The 22,884-nt window shown below is 45.6% G+C and overlaps 1 protein-coding gene across 1 annotated transcript in view; it reads right to left on the bottom strand.

Moving 5' to 3' along the window:
• FBXW4 (F-box and WD repeat domain containing 4) overlaps positions 1-22,884 on the bottom strand; it is a 65,970-nt gene that overhangs the window by 22,208 nt on the left and 20,878 nt on the right. The window contains 1 exon segment of the mRNA XM_080402414.1: positions 21,945-22,039. Within this exon segment, the coding sequence (XP_080258540.1) occupies positions 21,945-22,039 (95 nt within the window).

Here is a 22,884-nt window from a genome sequence, read left to right as displayed (position 1 = left end):
GCAGGTTAGTTTTGTGAAAACAGGCAGCCAGATACAGAATGTAATCCACATTTATAGAGAAAAACTGAGCTCAATGACATCAAGACAGAGTCCAGATAGGACAGACACGTGCACACAGACCTCTTCCACACTGCAGCACTGAACAGGAAAATATCCTTTATTACAGACTAGTTAGTCCACCCACAGAACAATCCTGATGTTCCTAAAGTTGTCTGCATCTAAATATCACCCTCCTTTCCTCCATGCAACACATGCTTTTAGGGAAAAGCAAACGTCCAGGACAGGATCACACTCAGGTTAGCTCTGTAAAAGTTAATTGAGGGTCCTGGGTGCTCCTGTAACAAGAGGGATATTCAAACACTGCTTTTCACAGTGCTGCTGTGATTTTTCAGAACATCAAACAGAATTGCCTTTGTGGCTGCACAAGTGTTTCTACTGGGCTGACTTTATTAAAAAGAAAGGCTTGATAACACATATTTAATGATGTAAAATACTTATTTGCATGGTATGTCCACCACTCTTCTTCATCCTTCCTCACTTCCCAGCCTCCAGGCTTGCCAGACAGAGCAGTTGTTCAGGACAGAGGTTTTTGTACAAGAACTCTTGCACGCCTAGCTCTCTCTAGACCCAATTTAATCCCCACCTGATGCTCAAGTTATTACTTTTATTACAGGAAAAAAGAGACTCCTTAACCACAGAAGAAGTGTAATTCAATATATAATACAGGCACTAGTCTGAACAACATGTACCAAACACCAAGGGGGAGCAGAAAGCCCATACCAAAACAGTTTTGTCTGTGCTTGCTTACTAGGCCTTTCTGTGAACAGAGGTCTCTTTGCAGGCCTCCACTGGGGTGACATACATCTTGGAAGCAAAACCAGAAAAAACACAATTCTGCTGAGAAACCGCTCCTGAGTCTAGAAGCTGAGCTGTGCAAGAGATGCAGTTCTCTCTTCCTACCACAGAAAGCTTTCTGCGGAGAAAGAGAAGAAAAGGGAAAAGAGAAAAAAAAAGTTGTCTAGGGACTTCCAGGTCAGTCCAAGACTAGGTGGTTAAACACCATTACAGCAGGATTATTTCAGCATCAACTTAGCAGTAACCAGAACAAAACCTCACAGGATCTTTTAATTATCAGAAGCTGTAATATTAGAAAGGCAAAGAAAGTTGCTACTAAGGTTACATTTGTGTTTGGAGTAGTTTAGGGGTTGGGGTTTTTTGTTTCGTCTTCTTTTGCAAGTGCAGGTGAAATAACCACAGCTGGTATCTGGACTTCTTTAATTACACTATGTATTCTCCCAACATCACTAAGGCAATCTCAGCTATCTGCAGCAACTCCATCCTACACTCTACTCTTGCTCTACTCCTCAGAGCAGCCATTCAAATACATATGGGCAAGACTCCTGCTAGGCACCCACTAGACAGCATGCTCTACCTCTAACTACTGCACGTGCCATCTGCAATACAGTGCAAGGGAATTGCAAGGCAACTCATAGTGTCTCCATCCTAAGCAAATCTGGTTTTTTGGAACCAATTAAAAAGGAAGAAACAGGTGAAGCTGCTGGCTAAGCAGCAGAAAAACATGATCCCTGGATGAGATACATGCAAAAGTATTACACGCTGGACACCATTTCCTCCTGGGATAAGGCAAGCCACCTACAGACTTATCACACACCTTGGGCAGATCTCCAAAGGCCTGGCAGTCAGGTCTCATGCACCTGCACACCACTTCAAGCCTTCATACCTAGCAGCTATACCCTCCCTACTGGGCTTAACACCATTAGCCTTCCCCCTCACCCTGATGGGGAAGACACCCTGAGTCTGACCCTCACCCACTTCCCCACACCCAGCAGCCCCCTCGAGCTCAGTACTCTGGGCCCACACACAGCCTTACAAGAAGCTCTGAACTCCAGCCCTCGCTTTCTCAAAGCCTGCCCAGGTGTAAAGCTCCAGCGATTCCTTTTTCTTTGACGTTTTCCCTCCCTCCTCCCTCTCCCCCTAGCCCCACCAACACTTTCAGGCCACACAGTGAGCCGGGAGGTTGGAGTAGATGAGGACCACTGCAGCAGTCGTGCTGGTTTAGGCCCCCCCCCAACTCAAGACAATTTCTAAGAGCCATTTCTTATCCTCCCCTCCGTGAAATTATTTCTGTTAATTGCCTGGTGGGAATCACTTATAGGTGGGGGACACTCTCCCCCCCCTCCACACCCTAGCCCCTAATTGGTTTATTGAAGTTTTAACGGGGCTTTCACCTGGAGAAGCTGGTAATTATTCCCTTCATTCCCCTCTTGCTTGTACCTGTAGCTTCACACTTGGGGTCTGCCTGGCTCCACGGGGGGGACTTTGTTCCCTCTAACTACAGGCCCCACACAAATGGGCCCAACAGCAGGAGAACACAGCAAAGTGGTAATTTTCAGCCTGGTGTAATTAGCCAAGGTTCTTTCAGCCCAAACTGCTGAATGGGGAAGGGGCTGCCGGGGAGGGTGTGCCATGTGGGAATGGCGGAACGGGGGCTGCTCTCAACAGGCAGACAAAGACCTCTTGGGGGCTCCGATCTGGGGCAAGCAGGAGGAGGGGGCTGGAGCGGGACAGCCCGCCTGGCAGAGCAGCGGGACAGTCAGTGGCGGGACACACACCAGGAGGTCAGCTCATGACAAGCATCTTTCCCCCAGCCTGTGGAACAGGACAGTGCAGTATGCCAAGAAAAGGGGTAAAGGAGAAAAGAGATCCAGTGATGTACAATAGGGGCACGTGAAGAGGTGCAATGCATGATAGATTCTTGAAGGCCTGGCATAACCTAAACTCAGGGCAGGATTTCTAGTCTAGTACCTTTGCACTGAGATTAAGAAAAGCAACAGATCTGGGGAGAGGAAACCAGACAGTGCAGGTCCCAGACAAGACAGCAAGAACTGTGCCGGGAACAGAGTGAGAACTCTTATTGCTGAGAAAGATCAGGGAAGAATCATTCACCTCCTCCAGCATCTGCCCCAAAAGTCAGGCCACAAGCAGTACCAGGACACAGCAGTGAAGGCTCCAGGTTCTCTTTTTGCAAAGCCATTTCCTATTAGCCAAGCAAAACTGCTTTTCCTAGCAAGACTTCACTTATTCCACCTCCCTTTCTGCTATAAGCCTTTGGTCCTGCAAAACCTACCAGGAAACCTGCTGCATGTAGGTTGACCAAGACACTTGCCTCCTAGTATATTGCTCCTGTGTCACAACAGAGCAGCATTAGTTGTCCCACAAGCCAGAAACCAGCATCCTGTGGCACAGTGCCTCTGTTGATTCTCAGGACTTGTTAGCACCTACGCTTTCTTTGAATTATCACCATTGCCTTCAGGACAGCCATACTTGTCCTGGCTGATCAGCTCCACGGCTACAGATAAATTAAACCTGCTTAGCTGCTTTGATGATCACAGCTCCAGTGCAACAGTCTTTAAAAAAAAAAAAAAATAATGTTAAATTATATTTTGAAAAAAAACTGATCTTGTGTCCCTTAAGACTGTAGCATCCGACTGGAAAGCAAGAATTTTCACCATCTAAAAGTTTGGTCCTTATGCTGCAATGAAGACCAAATGGTAGGCAGGCAAGTGAAAAGCTGCCCACTGTTTTCATCAGTGCACCAATTACACAGCAGTGCTGAGCAAAGTCTAGGAGACGATGCAATCACAACAATCCTGACAACAAGGAATGGAGACCCCCAGAGACCCCATAGGTAGCAAGGAGACAGGCAGCACAACCCCCAGGGCACAGACTTGTAATTTCTGAGCTGCCTAAAATACACAACTGTAACCCAATGCTGCAGCAGGTTGCAAACTGGAGAAGTCGCCTGATTCCACCCCAGGATACTCTGGTTTCCCTTCAGATCATATATATCTTTCACATTTTACTGAAGACTCCAACAGAAAGGTCCATTTTGCAATTTGAATCCAGTTTTTTTGCAAGCTTTAACTACTTGTCACAAAGATGAGTTCACCTAGATACCGTGTGTCTTTGGCTCATCAATGCTCAATACTTTCTCCTTAAAAGCAACCTCTGACACCTCTGAACAAAATATGCTTGCCATGAAATCAGTGCCAGCATCTCAGAAGCAGACACCACGAATAAATATAAGCAGTCCCAAGTTGTCCAAGCCAGTTTCAATGCTACATAGAGAAATATAGTGAATATTCCCAGAACCAGTGGGAAAAGATATGTAATGTTGCCTACGCTCATACATTACCACAAACTGTACAGTGTCCAGGGTTTTTTCTTCTTATAACCCCACACCCTACAACAAAGGGACATGTAGAATTGATTTAAGTAAATACTACAGCTGTCATCGCTTTAGACAAAAGTCTGAATACACAGCCATGTGTAGAAAATGCTAGAAGAACCATGATGCAAAAGAAAAAAACCCTCCATTTTAAAAAATAGAAAGGAGATATTTTCAAGCTTCAGAACTGCCAAGGCTAATCCCAATATATTTTCAGATGTGACTGGAAGAGTTTTCAGTTAACAAGTATTCTTTTAAAAATACATATATAAAATGACAGCTTATCTAAACTTTTCCATTAGAACATAGGGCAGAAAATGACTTTTCAATAAGCCAGCAACCTGTGCATGCCAGTGAGATCAGGGGCGGGAAGAATCCTTTCAGGTTTGCCAGAACAACTAAAACCCAAGAATGTTTCAGTTTAAAAGTAGGGGTGGGAAGGCATTCATTTTCCTAGTGACACAAGCCACAAATTATTTTTGTCCTACTTCTTTTGCCATACACTTATACCAAATACAAACTTCCCAATTTAGGAGAATTTTGAAAAAAAATTATCAGGTTGGTGAGGAAGAAAAGGACTTCTCAGTAAACACATACTTCTGTCATCTTCCCACAAAGGCAGCAGTTCTTTCTCCACATCGTGCAGAGATAGGAGCTGTACTTGGTCACGCTTATAGGGAAAAGCAGCCCAATCACTTAAAAAGAGTGTTTGATATTCCTTCTCTGCTCTCTGATATTCCGTTTCCAAATAAAGTCTAAATGAGTTATTCGGCAGGGGAGAAGAAAATAATGCTCAGAGTATTTTAAGAAGCTAAAGACCAAGAAAGGTGAAAGGGGAGAAGTTTGTATATGTAGCACATGCTGCACACAGACAGGTCCAGGACACTGAGGCATGGAGACACAGGTGCTCTGTGGAGGAGGCAAGCAAAGCCTCATCTGTGCTTAACTCAGCCATGAAATGACTCCTAGAGCTTTCCTGCTCTGATCATTCTAGCCCTGACATGGACACGCTTGCAACAACCTCAATTCACTTGCCCTTAAAGCTCTGGGTAGCTTCCCCCTCCCCAGCTCCCTACTCTATGTAGTGATTTGCTTCAGGGTTTTCATGCTAAGCGTTTGGAGCACGTCAACTGTTTATCCCTAAGCAACCAAGATCCTGAACAAAGTCCCTGCTCTCCATCTGTGGATTCAGGGCATGCTTGGTTGTGAGCAAGCACCAGAGTGAAAAATAAAACCCGCTAGTCAGGCCAGAAAGCCCCAGCCCCATACGCAGAGAAAGGCACACAAGATTTCATTAAACAACCAAACAATATGCATCTAAGGCATAAGGATGTTTAATGGCCACCTCCCACACAGATCCTGAACTACCCAAAAAAACCCTGAAAAAGTTTTGCAGAAGCCAGAGCTCAAACCATCCTAATATCAATATACAATAAAACGCAAGTTCACAGCACAAGTGATCATCTTCAGTATCTGTAATAAGGCTGAGCTGCAAGGCAAGGCAAGAACTATTGAATTTCAGCGATAACTGAGATTAGCCAGATGAAGATAGGAAAGGGACCAGGCAAAAAAAAGATCCTGCAAAAAGCAGGGACAGGACAAGGCGAGAAGGTGAGGAATCATCTATTATGATGCATAATGTCAGTATATTGGGAAAAAAGTGTCACAGAAAATGAAGTAGGAAGGAAAGGATTGCACTAGAAAGGACTAGGAAAAAGCCCCTTCAAGCACATGTCTCCCAGGTCTGCAATGGAACAGAGGATTCCCTAAAACATATCATCCTTCAATGTCAAGAAATATCTGACAGGGGGATATGAAGTACTGCACTGCCTCCTAGCCTTCAGCAAGCTGCTGTCTAGGTGAAGCAGGACAACCTGCTGGCAGTCAGTCCTCCAGCATTTCAAGGAACAGAAGTCTGGAAGCTTTAGATGCACAGGCAGCTTTGTGGGCAAGAGTGTGAAACCACAGTTTCCTCCTTTCCTTTCCATGGCTTGCTTATTCCCATGCGTTCTAAGAGTTTAGGAAGTCTCATCCAAAAACACAGTTATTAAAAGAACCATTTTTACTTGGCTAGTCAAACACTCACATGAAGAAATGCCAGGACCAAGCTCACTCACACATCCTCCACTGAAATGAGCATGTTACTAAAGTGTCAGTATTTGATTCTGCAGCAAGTTAGGAGTGTCCCGGTTGAAGCTGTCACTGATCTTTATCATGTGGATATACAAGATCTGATTACATGACCATCAATTCAAGTTAGGCTGCATCTCTGTGGACTCGTCAGTCATTCCTGGGAAGAAATGATGAGCTTACCACATCTCACGGACGCCTACATGTGAAGTCCTCTCTAAGTAACAACTGGCCAGCGAGTACTCACAACAGTTGTGGTTTGCTACTGCTTTGCACAGGCCATTGATACTAGAATTGGGGTGGCTTGGGAAAAATACTAAAAATGTAAACAGAGCGCAGCGTATCCAGAGGGAGGAATCATTCACTGTATACCTCCATAAGACCGCCAGGCAAAAAGTTTAAAAATAGAACAAAGGGTTTCTTCCTCAGGACGCAACAGTGAATTGGAAAGGAGCCTGCGAAAACCGGAACATTAACAGGTTCAGAAAGAGGAGATGAGCTGCTCAGAGCTAGCCTCTGCAAATATGAAAGAAACACCAGTCCAGATGCAAACTCTAGCCAGGGAAACACTAACCTGCCCATTACTGGAAGATGGGAAGAAACAGGCAGGAAAAGATCTTTTTGTGCTTGTCTAGGGAGAAAGGTAAGAAACCAGACAACTACTACTCACCACTGCTGGACACCAAACACTGGGGTAGATGTATGCTGGGACTGACCCACCATGGCTAGAAGAACATCAGAAACGCCCACCTTGCTCAAGCCACAGCCCATCTAGCTCACTGTTTTGTCTCTAGTACTGGTACTAGCAGACACTGTTCAGGAAGAACATGTAAGCATGGCAGCTTTCTGTGGTCATTCTTTGTATTGCCTCAGCATCCACAATTGCCATATTAAGGATTTTAGAGCGTATCCTCACCTAGTCCTTCATTATGGACCTGCTATCCATGAATTTGCCGAATTTCTTTCAAAACTGCTGGCATCATCCACCTCCATAACCTTCTGGAACAGGAAGTTCACTACACACTCTGAAGAAATACTATCTTTTGTCCATTTTAAAGCAATCTCCTAGTAATTTCAAACGCCTGTAATTCTACTGTTGTAGGATTTGGTGAATAACACTTCCACACTCAAGCTTACCCACCACCATCTTACTATGTGTCATTTTTTTCAGGCTGGTTTCACCAGAACTGCCTAACAGAGGCAACCAAATATCAGCACATAAATAATTTCTGCAGAGTGTTTGATTTGGAACAAGATACAGGGAAAGGCAACAAAATACAAACTAGTAATGCAGCCATTTCTTTGGTAGAGTGTTCCTCTGCTGTATCTCCTCTTCAGACCCTGTTGGTTCATTGCCTCTTCTGAGGCAGGTTACAGTCAATTGGTTGCTCCAAGCTTTGAGGCTTCAGCCAGTCTCAGTCTCTTCTAGACAAGTGGGGACCCATATTATTGGCTTCACTGCAAAAGCTAGAGTGCCAACACAGGTCTGAGGACCATCAGGGTCTTGCAAACTGTAGTTTGGGAAGCAGAGGACAGAGCCATTGCACAGTGGGAACAGTACTGTTCACCTGAACTCAATACTACTAAAGTACCTGGTATTTTCCACCACATACCAGGAGCATGAAGTGCTTGCTGTGCCAGGCTACACACTTATCTGAAGTGGTCTGCACACAATCCATGTTCCCAGGTTAGTCTAAGACCATCAAAATACAGATGGTAAAGAAACATTATTGCTCTTCTATTTTCTGGACCAGGCTCCCTTACTTCTCCACTGCCAAAGAGAAGAAAATCCATGGGGAGTATATGGAAAAATAAAAACATGCCATAGGTCACATGTGCTAATCAATACTCTGTGCAATACAGAAAATAAGAAGCAAGAGCAAGACCTGTTCCATCAGACAGTCCTGCTCCATCCTCATCCCTCATTAAATCAGCCTGGGCAGGCAAAGCACATCCCCAAACAAAGCACAGGTACAAAGCTCAAGACAGCGCACCAGGAGGCAGAGACCAAGCACAGCAATAGTAGCAGCTGCTGCTTGGCCCAGCTTAGTCTGCAATTGCTTCCTCTGACGAGTTCACTTCTTTCCCACCCCCCCGAGGAGCTGGGGGAAGAGGTACACACACAGATGACCACCAGACTTTTTTCCCCCTGAAGAAAATAAGCTGTTGGGTTCCAGTTTCCAAGCCTCTATCCAGCCCCAACACTGATATATCTCCGGGACTATCAAGCACCTTGGTACAGGTCTCTCTTCTCAAAGGAAATTGTCTCTCTCCCCATTTGCTGCCCATGTCTACCAACCGCAGCAGGGCCTCATTTCAAGTCCTCTTTGATGGACAGCTAGATTTAGAGGAGTATGTACCTCAATCTCAGAGGAGGGAGAACAAAGATTTACTAATTAGGGCAATGCACGTTAAAAGCTGGCTTTAATACCTGGCCTCAAATTAGCCCTACATCCGTTAAGTGTCAGGATGCCTATAAAGTAGTAAGAGTACATCCCACATGCAGGCATATGCAGAGATGGTGAATGGAGCATCACAAACCCACAACACCTCTTTAGTGCAAGAAAGTGGTTGCAGCAGTTGTGCTTTGTGCAGGTGGGAGGAAAGGCACAGAAAACCTAACAAATCCAAGATAATGAACCACAGAACACACTACAGGCAACACTACACAGAGAGAACAGACTTTCCAATCTGCCTTCCCGTCTGGAGCAGTCTCACACTGCTCTGAAAAGAAACCAGGGGCAACAGAGCCAAGGAGAGAATCATAGCCACACAATTCTGTCTGATCTCACTCGCAACAGAGATGCGGGATGCCAGCTACCCAGGGAAGCTGAAGCTTAGCTACAGGCAAGAGGCACTCTGGCATGCTGTATTTTAAAGCATGTATATTAGCACACCAGCCAGATGTACAACTGCACACATTGAGGAGAAATTACCATTCTTCAGAAGAACCAGTTTCCCTTTAAGTCTGACTGTTTCTTTCTAGTCATTTGCTCCTCTCCAAACACCAGCCTCTCTGGTCCTGCTTCCATCTCCTCTCTACCTCCCTCAGTGTTTCAAAAGTAGTTTGCTTTACTAGTCTAGAGGCAGACTGATGCATTTGCTTATTTTAAGCAGTTTACTAAGCATCTTTTGCAAGAACTGAAGTAGCTGGAGAAGAATGTGATGGGAGACATCATCGTCCTGATGTGTGCCACACCTAATATGGGAGAAGCCCATTTCTGAGACATGCTTTCATTTGTAACAGTATTTTCTCTAGGCCTGAAGATACTCCTGTGGACAGTGCTACGCTCTGTGTCCAAATACCAAAATTCAGCAGCAAGGGTTAAGTCAGAGACTTACATTTATGAGTTCTGTAAATTCTTGTCATCTGCAACCTCATCCCGGGCAAGCAGATGACTGAGCTGGCCCAGGACGAAGGTGCTGCTGCTGTAAACATCTTCCCACTCTGCTAGGACCCACCTTCTGTGCAGACAAGATCCTTCCTTCAACAGTTTCCTGCAATCTACATTCCTATTCTTACATATTCCCTTTCCTGAGCTGGAACAGGAAATTTTGTAACTGTAGATTGGCAGAGCAATATATATTGCATACCACACACCTGAACCAAATCTACTTTTCTTTTCTTCTCCACCCACCTCGTCCTTTCCTGAGAGCATTGACTGATAAATAATACAATCCCTGCTTGGAAAAAAGAAACTGCCCTCTCCTGCTCCTAATCCAGAGATGCAATGCAAAATCTTGTCCCTCTAAATTATTCTTCGCATTCGCTTCTATGTAAAGATGCGCCTATAAAGAACATCCATGCCTGCCTGTTTCTTAAGTTGGCACGCATTATTTGGACCACAAAACTATGCACAAGCCCTAGCACAGCTACAAGATATTCTGTGCTGGAAGTCAGCCATTGCCTTCCCAGAGATATATCCAAATTCAGGTTGGATACAACAGCTCTAGTTAGAAGCAGAATCAAACATGCCTTGAACATGCGCTTTGCAAAGCATTGACCTGATAATGCCGTGATCCACTTAGTCATAAAACATATATCCTTATGCTTCAAACTAGTGCATTTTGAATACAGTCTACAAATTTGATTCAGCAAGTACTAGCATCAGGAAGTTACCAACACCTGCAGCCTGCAGTAAATTTTTTAGTTTCCTCCAGCAAAACTAGGACTAGCACCTGACTTCACATGCACACAATCATCACTGTCTTCTCTTAATAAACAGAGAACTGGTGCTTTACTGTAATTCCTCTTCCTGCAGCAATCTGAAGCCTTCACTCTGATAAATTAACTCCCTTCTCAGTTCTCTCGCAAATATATTTTTCACTTTTAGAAGAACTGAGGGCTGGGGGGAATCCCTGAAAGAGGCCCAGTGCTTCCTTCCTTGTAATGAAACCCTGTAATGGAATGCCCTGCACTCCAATTAGGAAGAAATGCTAATTTTCTCCAGTTGAGCACCCCCTCTAGATGTATCTAATTTGTTTCACTGCTTTCATCTCTCCCCTCCATCGCATTTTCATTTAAAGGTTATGATCTGTTTGTGCCCTTCATGCCGCGCCCTGGCAAGACACCCCTATGAGAGGTTGCAGGGGCCACGTCGCCTTTCCTAACTGCCTTCCCAAACAAAAAACAAAGCTTTTTTCCCTCCACTGCCTCTTTAAGAATTGCAAAAAGATGAAGAGGAGGAGCAGGGAAGACAATAATTAAAAATAAAAAGTAAGCCCTCTTGCCAGTTGAGTTGTTGGTTGTTTCCAACAAAAGGTTAGAGACCTTTACACTATGACCAACACCAGTATGACCAGTGTAGGCCAGCTGGGAGCAACAGCATTACAGACTTTTGCTACTTCTGCAGATCCATTTTAGGAACAGCTGCTATGCAAGAATACCCTTTGGCAAAAGGCTTTGAGATGCTGAATTGTTTAGCTCCTTGCAGGGCTGGGGAATACATTCTCTCCCACCTGTCACAGAGAAAATCTGGTCAGAAAGGACAAGGAAAGTTGGTTCAGCTGAGGAGACAGTCTCAGTAAAGCTCTTCCCACTTGTCTCTAAATGTGTTATGCCTTGTTCTGGGAACCTGTGTTTTGCTAAGTTCCTTCAGGAGAGCAGAGGCTTGAGCTGGGTAGCATGAGCTTTGGAATAGTTCTTCGTGGCATCTATACATATGTGCTGCTGCTGTTCTGGTTGGTTGTGGGCAGGTTTGTAAATCCTCAGGGCAGAATCCGTCTAGACAAGATACCTACCCAGAACAGTCTTCTACAAAGACTGTATCTGTAGCACATATAAGACAGACAAGACAGACATTCACCATGCTGGTGCCACACCGCTTCCTACAGAAATTTCAAGGGGCATTTTCGCCAAAAGAACATAATTTAAAAAAAAAACCAACCACCAAAATCCAGCCACCAACCTACCTGTGTTTCTTCCAATGAGGCCCCTTCACAGCCTGTCCCAATATTCTCAAACAAAATGGTATCCCTGGAGCTGAACCCAGGGGTCTTCCCTATTTGCACACCCTGTTCCTAAGTCAAGCCATTCACTACTTACATTAAGCCTCTCCCTCCCTTCACTTCAACTCTCCTTCAATCCTTGTCCGTTCGAAAGGAAATCCCTGACCTACACTCTCCAGACACAAGCTTCACCACACATCTGTTGTCAACACCCTACAGGCTGAAAACTCCCGAAGAAACTCTTTGGAGGCAACGCAGCTAAGTGCTGCCCAACTGGAATGGAGTGGGAACTGCTAGGTTACACCTGTGGCACAGCCTGGAACAGCTACCCTCCTGGAAAAAGGAGAGGAACAGCTGGATACATTGCCCAAGCTGAGCATTGAGCAGCCTGTTCTTGGCAATAAGACAAAGCCAGAAAACTACTGCAAGAGTGTTTTCTGTTATTAACAGGCACCTGGCTAATACTGCACAAGACAGCTAGCTCCCTCTCGGTAATTTCCTGCTGCAGCCACTGAATCCCGTCAGTCAGAGCACTATATGCTCCATTACAAGCTATTTCCTCGCTACATTTGCAATGTCTCCAAAAGCTTTTGCAGAAAGTCCTGATGATCCCTCCTCCTGCCCCCCTCTGCAGACACAATTCCCTCCTAACTCATCTTTCTGGGACCACAAACGGGGAGCGGGTAGGAGACACACAAAGATTTACTCTTCATAGATAGCACCCTTGCCCTTTCCCCCCCTCCCGGCCCCCTCTCTATCTGGTCCATGCAAACAAACCCCAAGTGGGAAAGAGCGCTCAGAAGAGGCCTGTGTCTGGGCCAGCCGCCTTTCATCCAGAAGATGCCCCTTCCCGTTGGAAAATACAGGCATTGTGTGAAAACATTTTAATATATTCATGCACATTCCTATAGCTTGCAGGAGCGAGTGGGTCCCAGCACCCTCCCCTCCCTGCCTTCCAAATGATTTTCATAGGCAGTGATGCACTGGGAATGCCACCTGTTTTCTCGAATGCCTGCAAGTATGTAAATTGTGGGAATATGCAGGCCAAGGGCTGCGGTTTTATTGTGCGGCAGAAAAGATTTTACTAATTACTTGCCTAAACTCCAAAGCAGTGCGCCTGCTTTTTTACAAAGCGGGAGAGCGGGGAAGGTGGGGGTGGTGGGAAGAGGAGAAGGGGAGGCAAAAAAAAAAAGGGGGGGGGGGGTGCGGGCGGGGGAAGAGAGTGTAAAGGGAAAGAGGGAGAAGGAGAGGGAGTGCAAGGGATGCATTTCAAAGTTTCTCCAGCAATTGGATGGGGGGGAGCTGGGCCCAATGTGAAATCATAGAGGTCAAAGGTGGGTCTCCCTCCCTTGTGAGAAAGTGGTGAATCAGGACGGTTTATCAAACGATCATTTTCTTTTGAAACTGGGAGGCAGCGGCTGGGACAATTCTGCAGATGTGCTTGATGAGTTCGGGACAAAAATGGGCTGCCTCCTCCCCCCTCTTCCCCCTTTAAGGTCTCCCATCAGGGGTTGCTTCTCCCTCCACTGCTTCCAGGACCCTCCCCTCCCTTCTTCAGTGGTCAGCTGAGACCCCCACCCACTGATCGCCTTTGTATTCCTGGCCTTTGGACACACTGACAGGGCCCTTTATGAGACCCCAATCAAGACCCCCATGTCACAGGTACCTAGTAGAGATACCAGACCCTTTTCAAATGAGGAACAACAAGGAAAATATGCTGGCCCATTGTCCCAGCACAGCACCAAGGGAGATGAAAGGGACAGGCTGCTCCCTCTCAGCAGACTGCCTGCCAATCAACCCCAGTTATTAAGGTCACGATGTGGAAATTCTTTTGACCTACACCTAATCAAAGATGCACCAAGGCCTTTTGAGACAACATAGAGGAAGGTGGGAGGGCAGGCATCCCCCCGCCCTCCCCACCCATAAATACAGTGGAGCTTCCAAACAGAATTTAGCAGGAGTCACCCCTGTTAATGCTGCGGCACACTCGCCCTGAGTAACACCGAGGCAGCCGAGCTGGGCTCCATGCTGGCATCCAGCCTCAGGAGAGCTTAAATAAAAAGCTTTCCTCAATGAAAAGTTAGACTGAGCAACACTGGAGGTGGCTCAGAAGTCATGATTGAGGACCCTGCGTGACCAGGTACTAAGCATACTCTTTCCCATTCCTGTCAGCTTTGGTTTGCACAGGCTGTGGGATTCACAGAACATGCTCAGCACCATCCAGTGCTGGGCTCTGAAGAAGAAAAACTTAGTGTGCACGAACCTATGAACCTCCCAAAGCTAAGCACCTGGAAGAGTAGATGAATGCCAGCAATGCAGAGCAGACATTCTGAATTCCCCTTGCATTATACAGGATGATGATACCAAGATATGATGTTGATGGTGGTAGCTCTTAAGACTATGCAGAAATCTCTCAGAGACAGGAGTTAGAACCCACCTGCAGTGTCAGAGCAATCAAATGGGTGGTACAAAACAGTTAGAGCATGGGTCAGATGGCATCAGAGAAGCATATCCCACCACACAGCTCCAGAGCACTTGGAATACAGCAAGGCTACTTGCCACTGAAAAGCTGTTCTGCATCACTTACTGTCCGAGTCATCACTGTACACTCAGTAACAGTTAGACACAATACTTCAACCTGACAACAGTGACACAAGACATGACAGACTACAGTCTGTGGTAGTTCACACAAAGAAAAAAAAAATCCAAACCCCAGAAGAGAAACATTTTTGAGCATATATAGGAGGCTTCTGCAAGTGCATGATTTTGAATTAGGTCCTCCAGAAGAACATAATATAAATCATGGCTACCACCAGCACACAAGACCAATTTTGAAGAAACAGAAACTTATGGCACCCCTCTTTGTGCACTGTATCTACCACCATGCAGGGAATGCTCTTTCTGATCCCACTGCCAGCTTGCTACTCTCATCCTGTTGGCATCCTTCAAAGCCCATCTGGATCGAGCTCTTAGTGAAAGGCAAGTGAATTTGGGGTGGTGGTAGAGTGAAGACATGAACAGTGTGACAGTCACAGCAACCAAGCTACAAGTTTCATTAAACTAAATACTTCACTCATGTGTTGGCTCATTTTCCTCTGCCTTGTATCCACTTTTAGCTCACGGAAGACACCAGTGCTACTCAAAGAGTTCCACAACTCCCATCAGAGAGCCTGCAGAAGGTAACAGCCTACCAGTGGTCACCAATCAAGTGGGAAATGAGAAATAGAAGATTCCAAAAGGGCTTTAGGACAAAGACTCATGTGTTGACATAAATCCTGCTATACTGCTTCTCCACTGCAAACTGCTGCCATTCCTAAAACTGTCTCGTTGTTCCCCTCGCTCTTACACAATTGTTGAAGCAGGTGGAAGACGTTTTTTTCTTCCTGATGCTAAACTAACTAGCTCTTATACCAGAAATTATTTAGCTACAGCAAAGCATGGCCTGGTTTAGACTATTGTAAGCCAAGATCCAAATACACGCTTCAAACGAGCTGTCTCCTCTACCACTACAGTAAGCTGCACTGCTCAGAGCAGACATAACTTCAGTGCTGCAGCACAGACGACAGAGGTGAGTTTCTTACTTCAGGGCAATATCCTCCACTATTGTCCTCCTTCCAAATGCCAATAGCAGGCTGAGGACCAGCCTCCTGCTGTCCTCAGTGAATCAACACTCCTTTAGAGGGGCTAGGCCGCTATCTTAGGACACTACAGCTCCACTTCCCACCTCAGGGCATGAATTTGCATCCTCTCAGTGACACCTCCGGGCTAATCTGGGAGGAGTAACAGTGGAAGGTGAGCCTGGTTAGAGGCATCTGCACCTGGGGCTCTCACCACGCAAGAAAGGTCCATCCCTCTCTGTCCTTCCCCACCCTCAAAAGCAGCCCTTTGAAAGGCAGGGGAGGAAACAGACACCACTCTAATTGAAGGAGTGAAACCTAGCATCCTCCGCCTCATCTACTTTTGCACTCTGTTTCTGATTCTCTTTGAACCTCTGGTACAGCTTGTCAGGTCGCTGCCCTCCTGAGAGATCAGAAAAAAAAAATACGGCAGTGATTACTATTGTACACTGATTTTCAAGGTGGAAAAAGAGAGAGAGAAAACAGTCTCCATGTGTCAGGCTATGAAAGGGCTGCGACTGAAGCCACCTGAAAAACAAACCCTTAATTTAAATGTTAATGAAAGTGCTGAGGAGACATCAGAGGGTTTAGTTTCTCTACAAGGAGCAGAATCACCAGGTCTAGAATTTATGGCCCCCTTCACCTCCCCTCTCCCCTTCTCTGCTCCATCAGCCAGAGAAGTTAGGAAAGGAAAAAAACCCTAATTTTAACATTAACTCCACACTTCCACCCTGGGATGCAATTGCTAAATTATCTGTTGGCAGGACACTGATCAAAGGTGGAAAAACAAAGGCACACTGCACAACCGAGCAAAGGTAAACAGCAGCCAAGGTCTGATGAAGTTACCTTCTCCCCCTGCAAATTTAAAAAGCAAAGAGAAAGCGATCGCAAACTGGAAATAGAAACCTCAAACCATAGGCTGCCAGACCCCTCAAGTAAGTTTCTTCTGTCACATCGATTAAACAGACATGGATTCTCCTGTGCAAATGAAGCAGCGCAAGAAAGATACTTCCTCCAAGCTTTCAGAGACACATTTTTCCCCTCAAGCAAGGGGAAAGATGAGAAAAAAAACCAAATATAAAATTTCAATATTGAATAGAGCTCCACAGGATTAGCAATCGATGTCTGGGTTCTAACTCAGCTACTGCCTCCCAAAACCTGCTCACCTGCCCACAACCACTAGTAAGCCAATTCACACAGTCACAGAAAATATATACATTGCAGTATTGGCCAAAAGTGACAAAAAAGGAAAAACTCAGTCATATAAGCTTTAAAGGGCAAAGGAAAGAAACTGAAGAAAGGTAAGTTGCAGCTTCTCAACCTATAGAAGTGTTTGCCTACGTGTTTGTTTCTAGAGTAGAGGGAAAGGACAGGTATGTTCAAAAGTTCACCCATATGAAAAAGACCAAATATAGTCATTATCACACAATTAAAGAAAGTAAAACAAAGTCTTCTTCCTCCCAACATCAAGGGAACAGTCAAGGCACATGGATAAGACACAGGTGTCATTTTAGCTCCAGAGGGGAGAAACTGATACTCATTTCCTGCTCTTCAGCTTTGGGGTGAAAGAGCACCAAGTCAGTTATGACTGTTGCATATATCCAGAAACCCGCATCCAGATCACTCTCTGAGGTCAGTAAGAGATGGTAGTTAACACCAGCCCTAACTCTGCAAGTCCACCCTGGGATCTCACAGTTGAGCAGGTTCTTCCTGCCCCTGCTTAAGAAACAGCTGCAGGTCAGAGTCCCCTCTCAATTATTCAAACCAACCAGGCTCTACAAAGATCTCCAAGGACAGTAGAGCTATTGCTGCCTGCTATTTTGCTGGCAATGCACAAACCAAGAATAAAACCCACTTGTCCCAAGTCCTAGCAGACTCAGAGAGGTTAACTGCACAAAGCGAGGTCAAAACAGAGCACCGCTACAGCCAACAGCTCATCTTGATATGCAGTAGGGGGTACCTGCTGATGAAAGTGGAGCAAGAAATGAAGGTGGGGGGAACATTATCAAACATTTTAACTGCTGCACATTAGGGCTTCAATTGGACAGCTAAAACCACTGCAGTTGCTCTGACTTCATGGGTTGCTTTGCTCTAATGCAATCTGCAAGATCAGATTGTTTCACTTTCACAAAAAGTTCACAGAAAACCATTAAAAAGAAGACCTCAAAATTAATCATTTTGATTGTTCCAGTGGAAGAGAGGTCCATTCAGTCAAGGTGCCTGTCAGTAACCCTTGTCATCTTTTCTTTCCCTGGCAAGTTTTGGGTATGTTTTACAATTTGTCTGAGGTTGTCCACAAAGGCAGTCTCCCCAGATATTACTTCCCCATAATATTCCATGGGAAAGGCAATTAGGTTAACGGAGATTCAAATTAGCACATTAAAATAGAAGAGTCAGGTCAACTACAAAACTGCATAGAAGAGACAGAGCAAGCCTAGGTTTTTAAATCCAGCTGCTCACAGAACTACTCATTTTCCTTTAACTTAAACATTCAGTGCAGATAGCTAGTCTTCGGTACAACCTTTCCTCCTCTCTGGAGTACATTCGCACTTCACCAAGGCAACATTTGCAAGGAGTGGTCAAGTACTGTGGTATAGTAACAATACAGTGGGAAAAGGACAGGCTGTCTTTTCAAATACGCACCCAAAGCACATCTCTGCTGCAATAGGGCATATTATGGTTGCCTGATGTTGCCCCGGAATAGCACCAAAGGTTTCCTAGCTCTCTGTCTATCTGAAAACCATTTCTTTCCTTGGTTTAAGATCTGACACACTTCAAATACAACATGGGAGGACCAGTTCTCACGACAAGTATTTTAAAATCTAAATAGCAAGTGCCAGACCCAGCAGGAGAAGTCATCTTAAGTTTGAATACTTTTTTAAATCCAACACCAAAGAGTTTCTGAATCCAAGGTTAATAACAAATTTCACATCAAGGTCCACTTTTTTCTTTCCCCTCCAGTTTACAGGTTCTCTATCATTAGGGAAAAAAATTGCAACAGTTTTTTCCCCTAAATAAATGAATGTTTCAGTAGTACACATGTATCACAACCCTTACGTGTCTACAGCCATAAATACCAGGCAATTGGACCTCATTTTCTCTATAAACCTATCCCTCAAATTAAACAGTGTACAGTGGTCACTTCTTTTCCCTGGCTACTGCCATCTCAGGGAATCACAAAGCATGAAGGTGCCACTGCTGCACTAGAAACCCCTGGGTTTGCCTCACTTTGCACATTTGAATTGGTCCACTGCACTCTGGCTTGTCCCCGAGCACACATAAATCACTGCAGTAAACACCAGTAAATGAAAGTTTAACATCTGCATGACGCAGAGTTCAAAAGGCAAATGAACTCAGGGGGAAGGGGATTGCAAGCAGCTATAAGAAACGTGGTTTAGGGTACATGGCCTCTCCAAGTACAGCATTTTACCAATTCATGGCGAAGGACAGCTTTGGACACCAATTAAACCAGTTGCTGGAGCAACCTGGGGCACCCTTATTGTAAGTATCCTCTTTTAAGGATACTCTTCGACTGCTTCTCTAGTCCCCAATGTCCCAAGCACACTGACCAGCACCACTATGCAGAAGACCTGCTGAAAATGCCCTTCTCATCCCCACTACCCTGCAGGGCACCGTTAGGGATCATCAAAGCAATGAAGCTCCAATAACAAACATGGATACGAAGGCACTTCCATGGCTGAAAAGGTTATACAAAGGACTAAGCGCAGTCCTCCCCTGCACAGTAAGAAGAAAAGATCTAATACACTTGGTACCCTTTTATCCTACCTAATCTCCCCTACAGTCATTCTATTTGCAGACCCTCCAAGCAACCAGCCCAGTATCACTACATGAAGAGCAAGGAATCCTCCTTCCTAGCTCAGCACAACTGCAGGAGGATCTCTGTAGTGACACAGGGAAACTGGACAAATCAAAGCAGAATACCCAAGAGAGATGCCTGAAGCCAGAGGTTCTGCACTTTAAGAGCACAAGCGCCTGAAGTTTAGTTTGGGTGCACAGGCACTGTCCATTAGAGCAGCAGTCCAGCAGAGCAGGACTACAGGAGACACATTAGAAAACCCAGCTGTGCATCAGAAGCGTAGGGGATACTTTCTAAGGAAGCTTCACACAGAGGGAGATATCACTGAAAAGCAAGACAAAAAGTTTCAGTCCTGCCCATTAACAGCTGAGGTTCAGTAGGAATACAACCCTGACTACTCCAGTCTTGGTCCTTTAGCCCTGGCAAGCCTTCAGGTCAGGAAACTGCAGCCTCTCCAAAGCACTTCTGAATGGCTAGAGCTAAACGAGCCCTCCTTGCTTCTACCCCACCACATACAACTGCTTTGGCCTGATCCTGAGCTCTATGTGCCCACAGTAGAGAGAGCCGGTAGGATCTCGGCAATGACGGGCCAAAATACTTAGGTGGTTGGAGCCTGATTCTACAGCAGTTCTACACCAGCAGAACTATCTGTTCTTATGGAGAGGCTCTCAGTTTACACCAGCACAAGTGAGAAAGGAAAATTGAGAGGACACGTCAAGTGTTTAGGAGGAAGTGGAGGTTATAGGCCACGTTCAGCCTCACTGAGGAACAAATGCATCCAAGTGCTGGCAAGAAGGATGGGGATCACAAAGGAGGGAAAGCTTTACACACAAGTGCATAGGTAACGGATAGGGATGAAATATGGGCTCTTGCAAGTAAAACGGAAACCACAGAGCTCCCCAAAGCAGACCTTGCCAGAAACCAGATATTATCTTTTTGATACTCACCCTCATTAGACAGTAAGCAATAAAACCTATTAGTAAAAAATTCATCTCCCCTGCCCCTTGCCCTGGCCCTCCCCCACCACATGCCCTCCTGCTCTGATCCTCTCTCTCTTCTAGGATAGCTGTGATTTGTTCTGAGAAGCGACAGGTTTATAGGTTAGCCGACACCTTCTCTCTGTGGAATTTTAATTAACTTCTCCCATCGTCAATATGTTAAGGAGCAGGGTTCCCATTATACGGGGTCAGCAGCGTGTTTCAGGCCCTGCTATATCAGCCGTCAAATTGAAGAATTAATGACGTGGCTAATTGGCTCTAATTCTCCACACACCCCCTCCCTAAAATATAGAGGGGTAAGGGGGGGGGAGTTAGGGTGGGCTAGCAGGGGAGGCTGGTACAGTCCACAGTCTCATAAAAAAAAAAAGTGGAGTGCACAATTTAAACCCACTTGTTCATGGGGTAGCTGTTCTACCACCTCCCATTTATCACCCTGCAGGGAGGAAAGCGGGGGTGGGGAGATTGTGGGTAAATATTGTGACAGAGAGTGTGCACAAGCGTGCACACCAGGGAGAGGGACACACTGTCCTGACAAGAGGCCACCTCAGTAGGTCATCACTTAGGAGTAGGAAGCAGCATGCCACTGGGCTCTAACCAGCCCCAGTGCTAGAGCCAGAGCTGCTAGAAAAGGGGCCCTTGCAGCACTGAAGACAGCAAAGGGCTTCTATCTAACATCTTGCAGCAGCATTAACACACACGGCACTTCTTTAAAAATGCTATCCGTCTCAAACACTCAGAGCAATGGGACAAGGGAACAGCAAAATCATAGCAGGCCTCAAGGGTCATTTCCCTGATAATGCCATTAGCTCCATACCACTGCTGCCTGCAAAACAAGCTTGGAAATCTAATGAGGACAGCAGTTGTGGGAAGTATTTTGGTTTTGCACAAGCCTAAAATTGACTAGTTGCAGACATCAGATGAGCAGCAACAACAGCTCTTATTCCCCCCTTCCTTGAGGAAGAATCTCTCTCGCATGCAGAAGACCAGCTTAACAGTGAACCAAAGAGACAGACCGTTCGTTGCTGGTCAGTGTAAGATTTAACAGTGAGAGCTGAAGTTTCTCAGATTTTCATTTCCTCAAGAACAGGAGCACTTTGAAAAACACCCTGGAAAACACTGGAGTAGGTACTGCCCTTGCTAAAGTTGCAGTTATAGCATTACACCTGCACTGGAAGCACAGGGCAAGACAGGCTGGAAAACCTCATCCCTGAACTCCACTTCCACCTTTCCCAGTTCAGCATGCTCAAGGAAAACTAAGCCTTGACCACTGCACACAGCTCCCAGGCAGGGACCTTTTTACTTGGCATCTCTTTTGCCAGAGAATGAGAATATAAGTTAGCACCTTTTCAGTACAAAAAAACTCAAGAGGCTCTGGCTCATTGCTTCTAATTAGCAAGATCTACTTCACTCTGCAATTAAGAACCATCAAGTCCCACCTGAGACAGTAACAGGAACACAGGGCCATTTTCACAGCCTCTCTATGAGTGGATCACTCCACTGCTATAGGGAACAAAGACCACACACTCTTTCCTAAGCTCCTGCTGCAGGCACAAGCACCTGATTAGCCTCCACCCAAATCAAGTCCCTGAACTGTCACACTGGTGCCTCAGAGATTTGCGGACGCACAGCCTATCCAACCCCTTTACTTCTCTCTGTTGGAAATTGGGAATAAAGAGATCTGTTACCTTAATAATGGGCTGATAGCAATGGACCACACTCGATCCTCTGTCTGCACTGTATGTAGACACTGCCCAACTCTGCCCGCGGACAGGGACCAAACCTAAAGAGAGAGATGCACGTTATGCCACATCACCCAGAAGGTGCAGAAGGTAGGACGTACGCTGCTAATGTGCCAGAAGAGCTGCCAAAACTGCCATGCTCACCTTTCCTGGGATCCTTTCCCTGAATTCCCGTTACTTATTTTTAAGGAGCAGAGCCTTCAATCACTGGCAGAAACAAGCACTTGTTACACAAAGTTACACAAAGATTCAGCTTATGACTATGACCTTCCATTCCACTGGCAATAGAGAAAGCACCCCCATCACCACATACTCTGTAGGGCAGCATTCAACACTGAGACTTCCCATCTTCTGTAGTTAAATAAACAAAAAGTAGGATTTGTTCAAATCTCTGCTGCTCTCTTGAACATTGTGGGAAGTCTTGGTAGCATCCCTGAAAAACTTCCATTCATATTATCTATAAAATTAATCATTCACTATCCTGTAAAATAGCTTTTTATAAACCCATCCCCTTTTGATCAGGTTTCCCAAGTGTGCCCCAGACTATTTCCAAATAGGCCCCCCTTGCTCACTCACAATGTGAGAGAACCTCTTCCCTCCCTCATCAGTGCATACATGAACATACCCTTCCACCAGTTCACCACACCCCCCTCTTTGTTTCTGGGTCCTAATAAAGCCCCCCAGATTCTTGCTGGGGCCCTGGTTGTGGTCCCCATTTTCTCCACCTTGTCTTCATTCTTGGCCCACAGAACCCGAGCTCTGTAACCAACCCCCAGCGTTTCACTTCAAGACTTCAAAGCTGGGAGTGCCCTATTTGTTTGTTTGTTGATAATGCCCAGGATTGCAGGCTATTCTTGTCAGCGGGGAATTTAGCACCTAGTGTCAG

This window comes from Falco punctatus (assembly GCF_963210335.1).
Source record: "Falco punctatus genome assembly, chromosome: 9".
NCBI lineage: Eukaryota > Metazoa > Chordata > Aves > Falconiformes > Falconidae > Falco > Falco punctatus.
The sequence above is the reverse complement of the archived record's forward strand: the minus strand, read 5'-3'. Positions and strand labels throughout refer to the sequence as shown.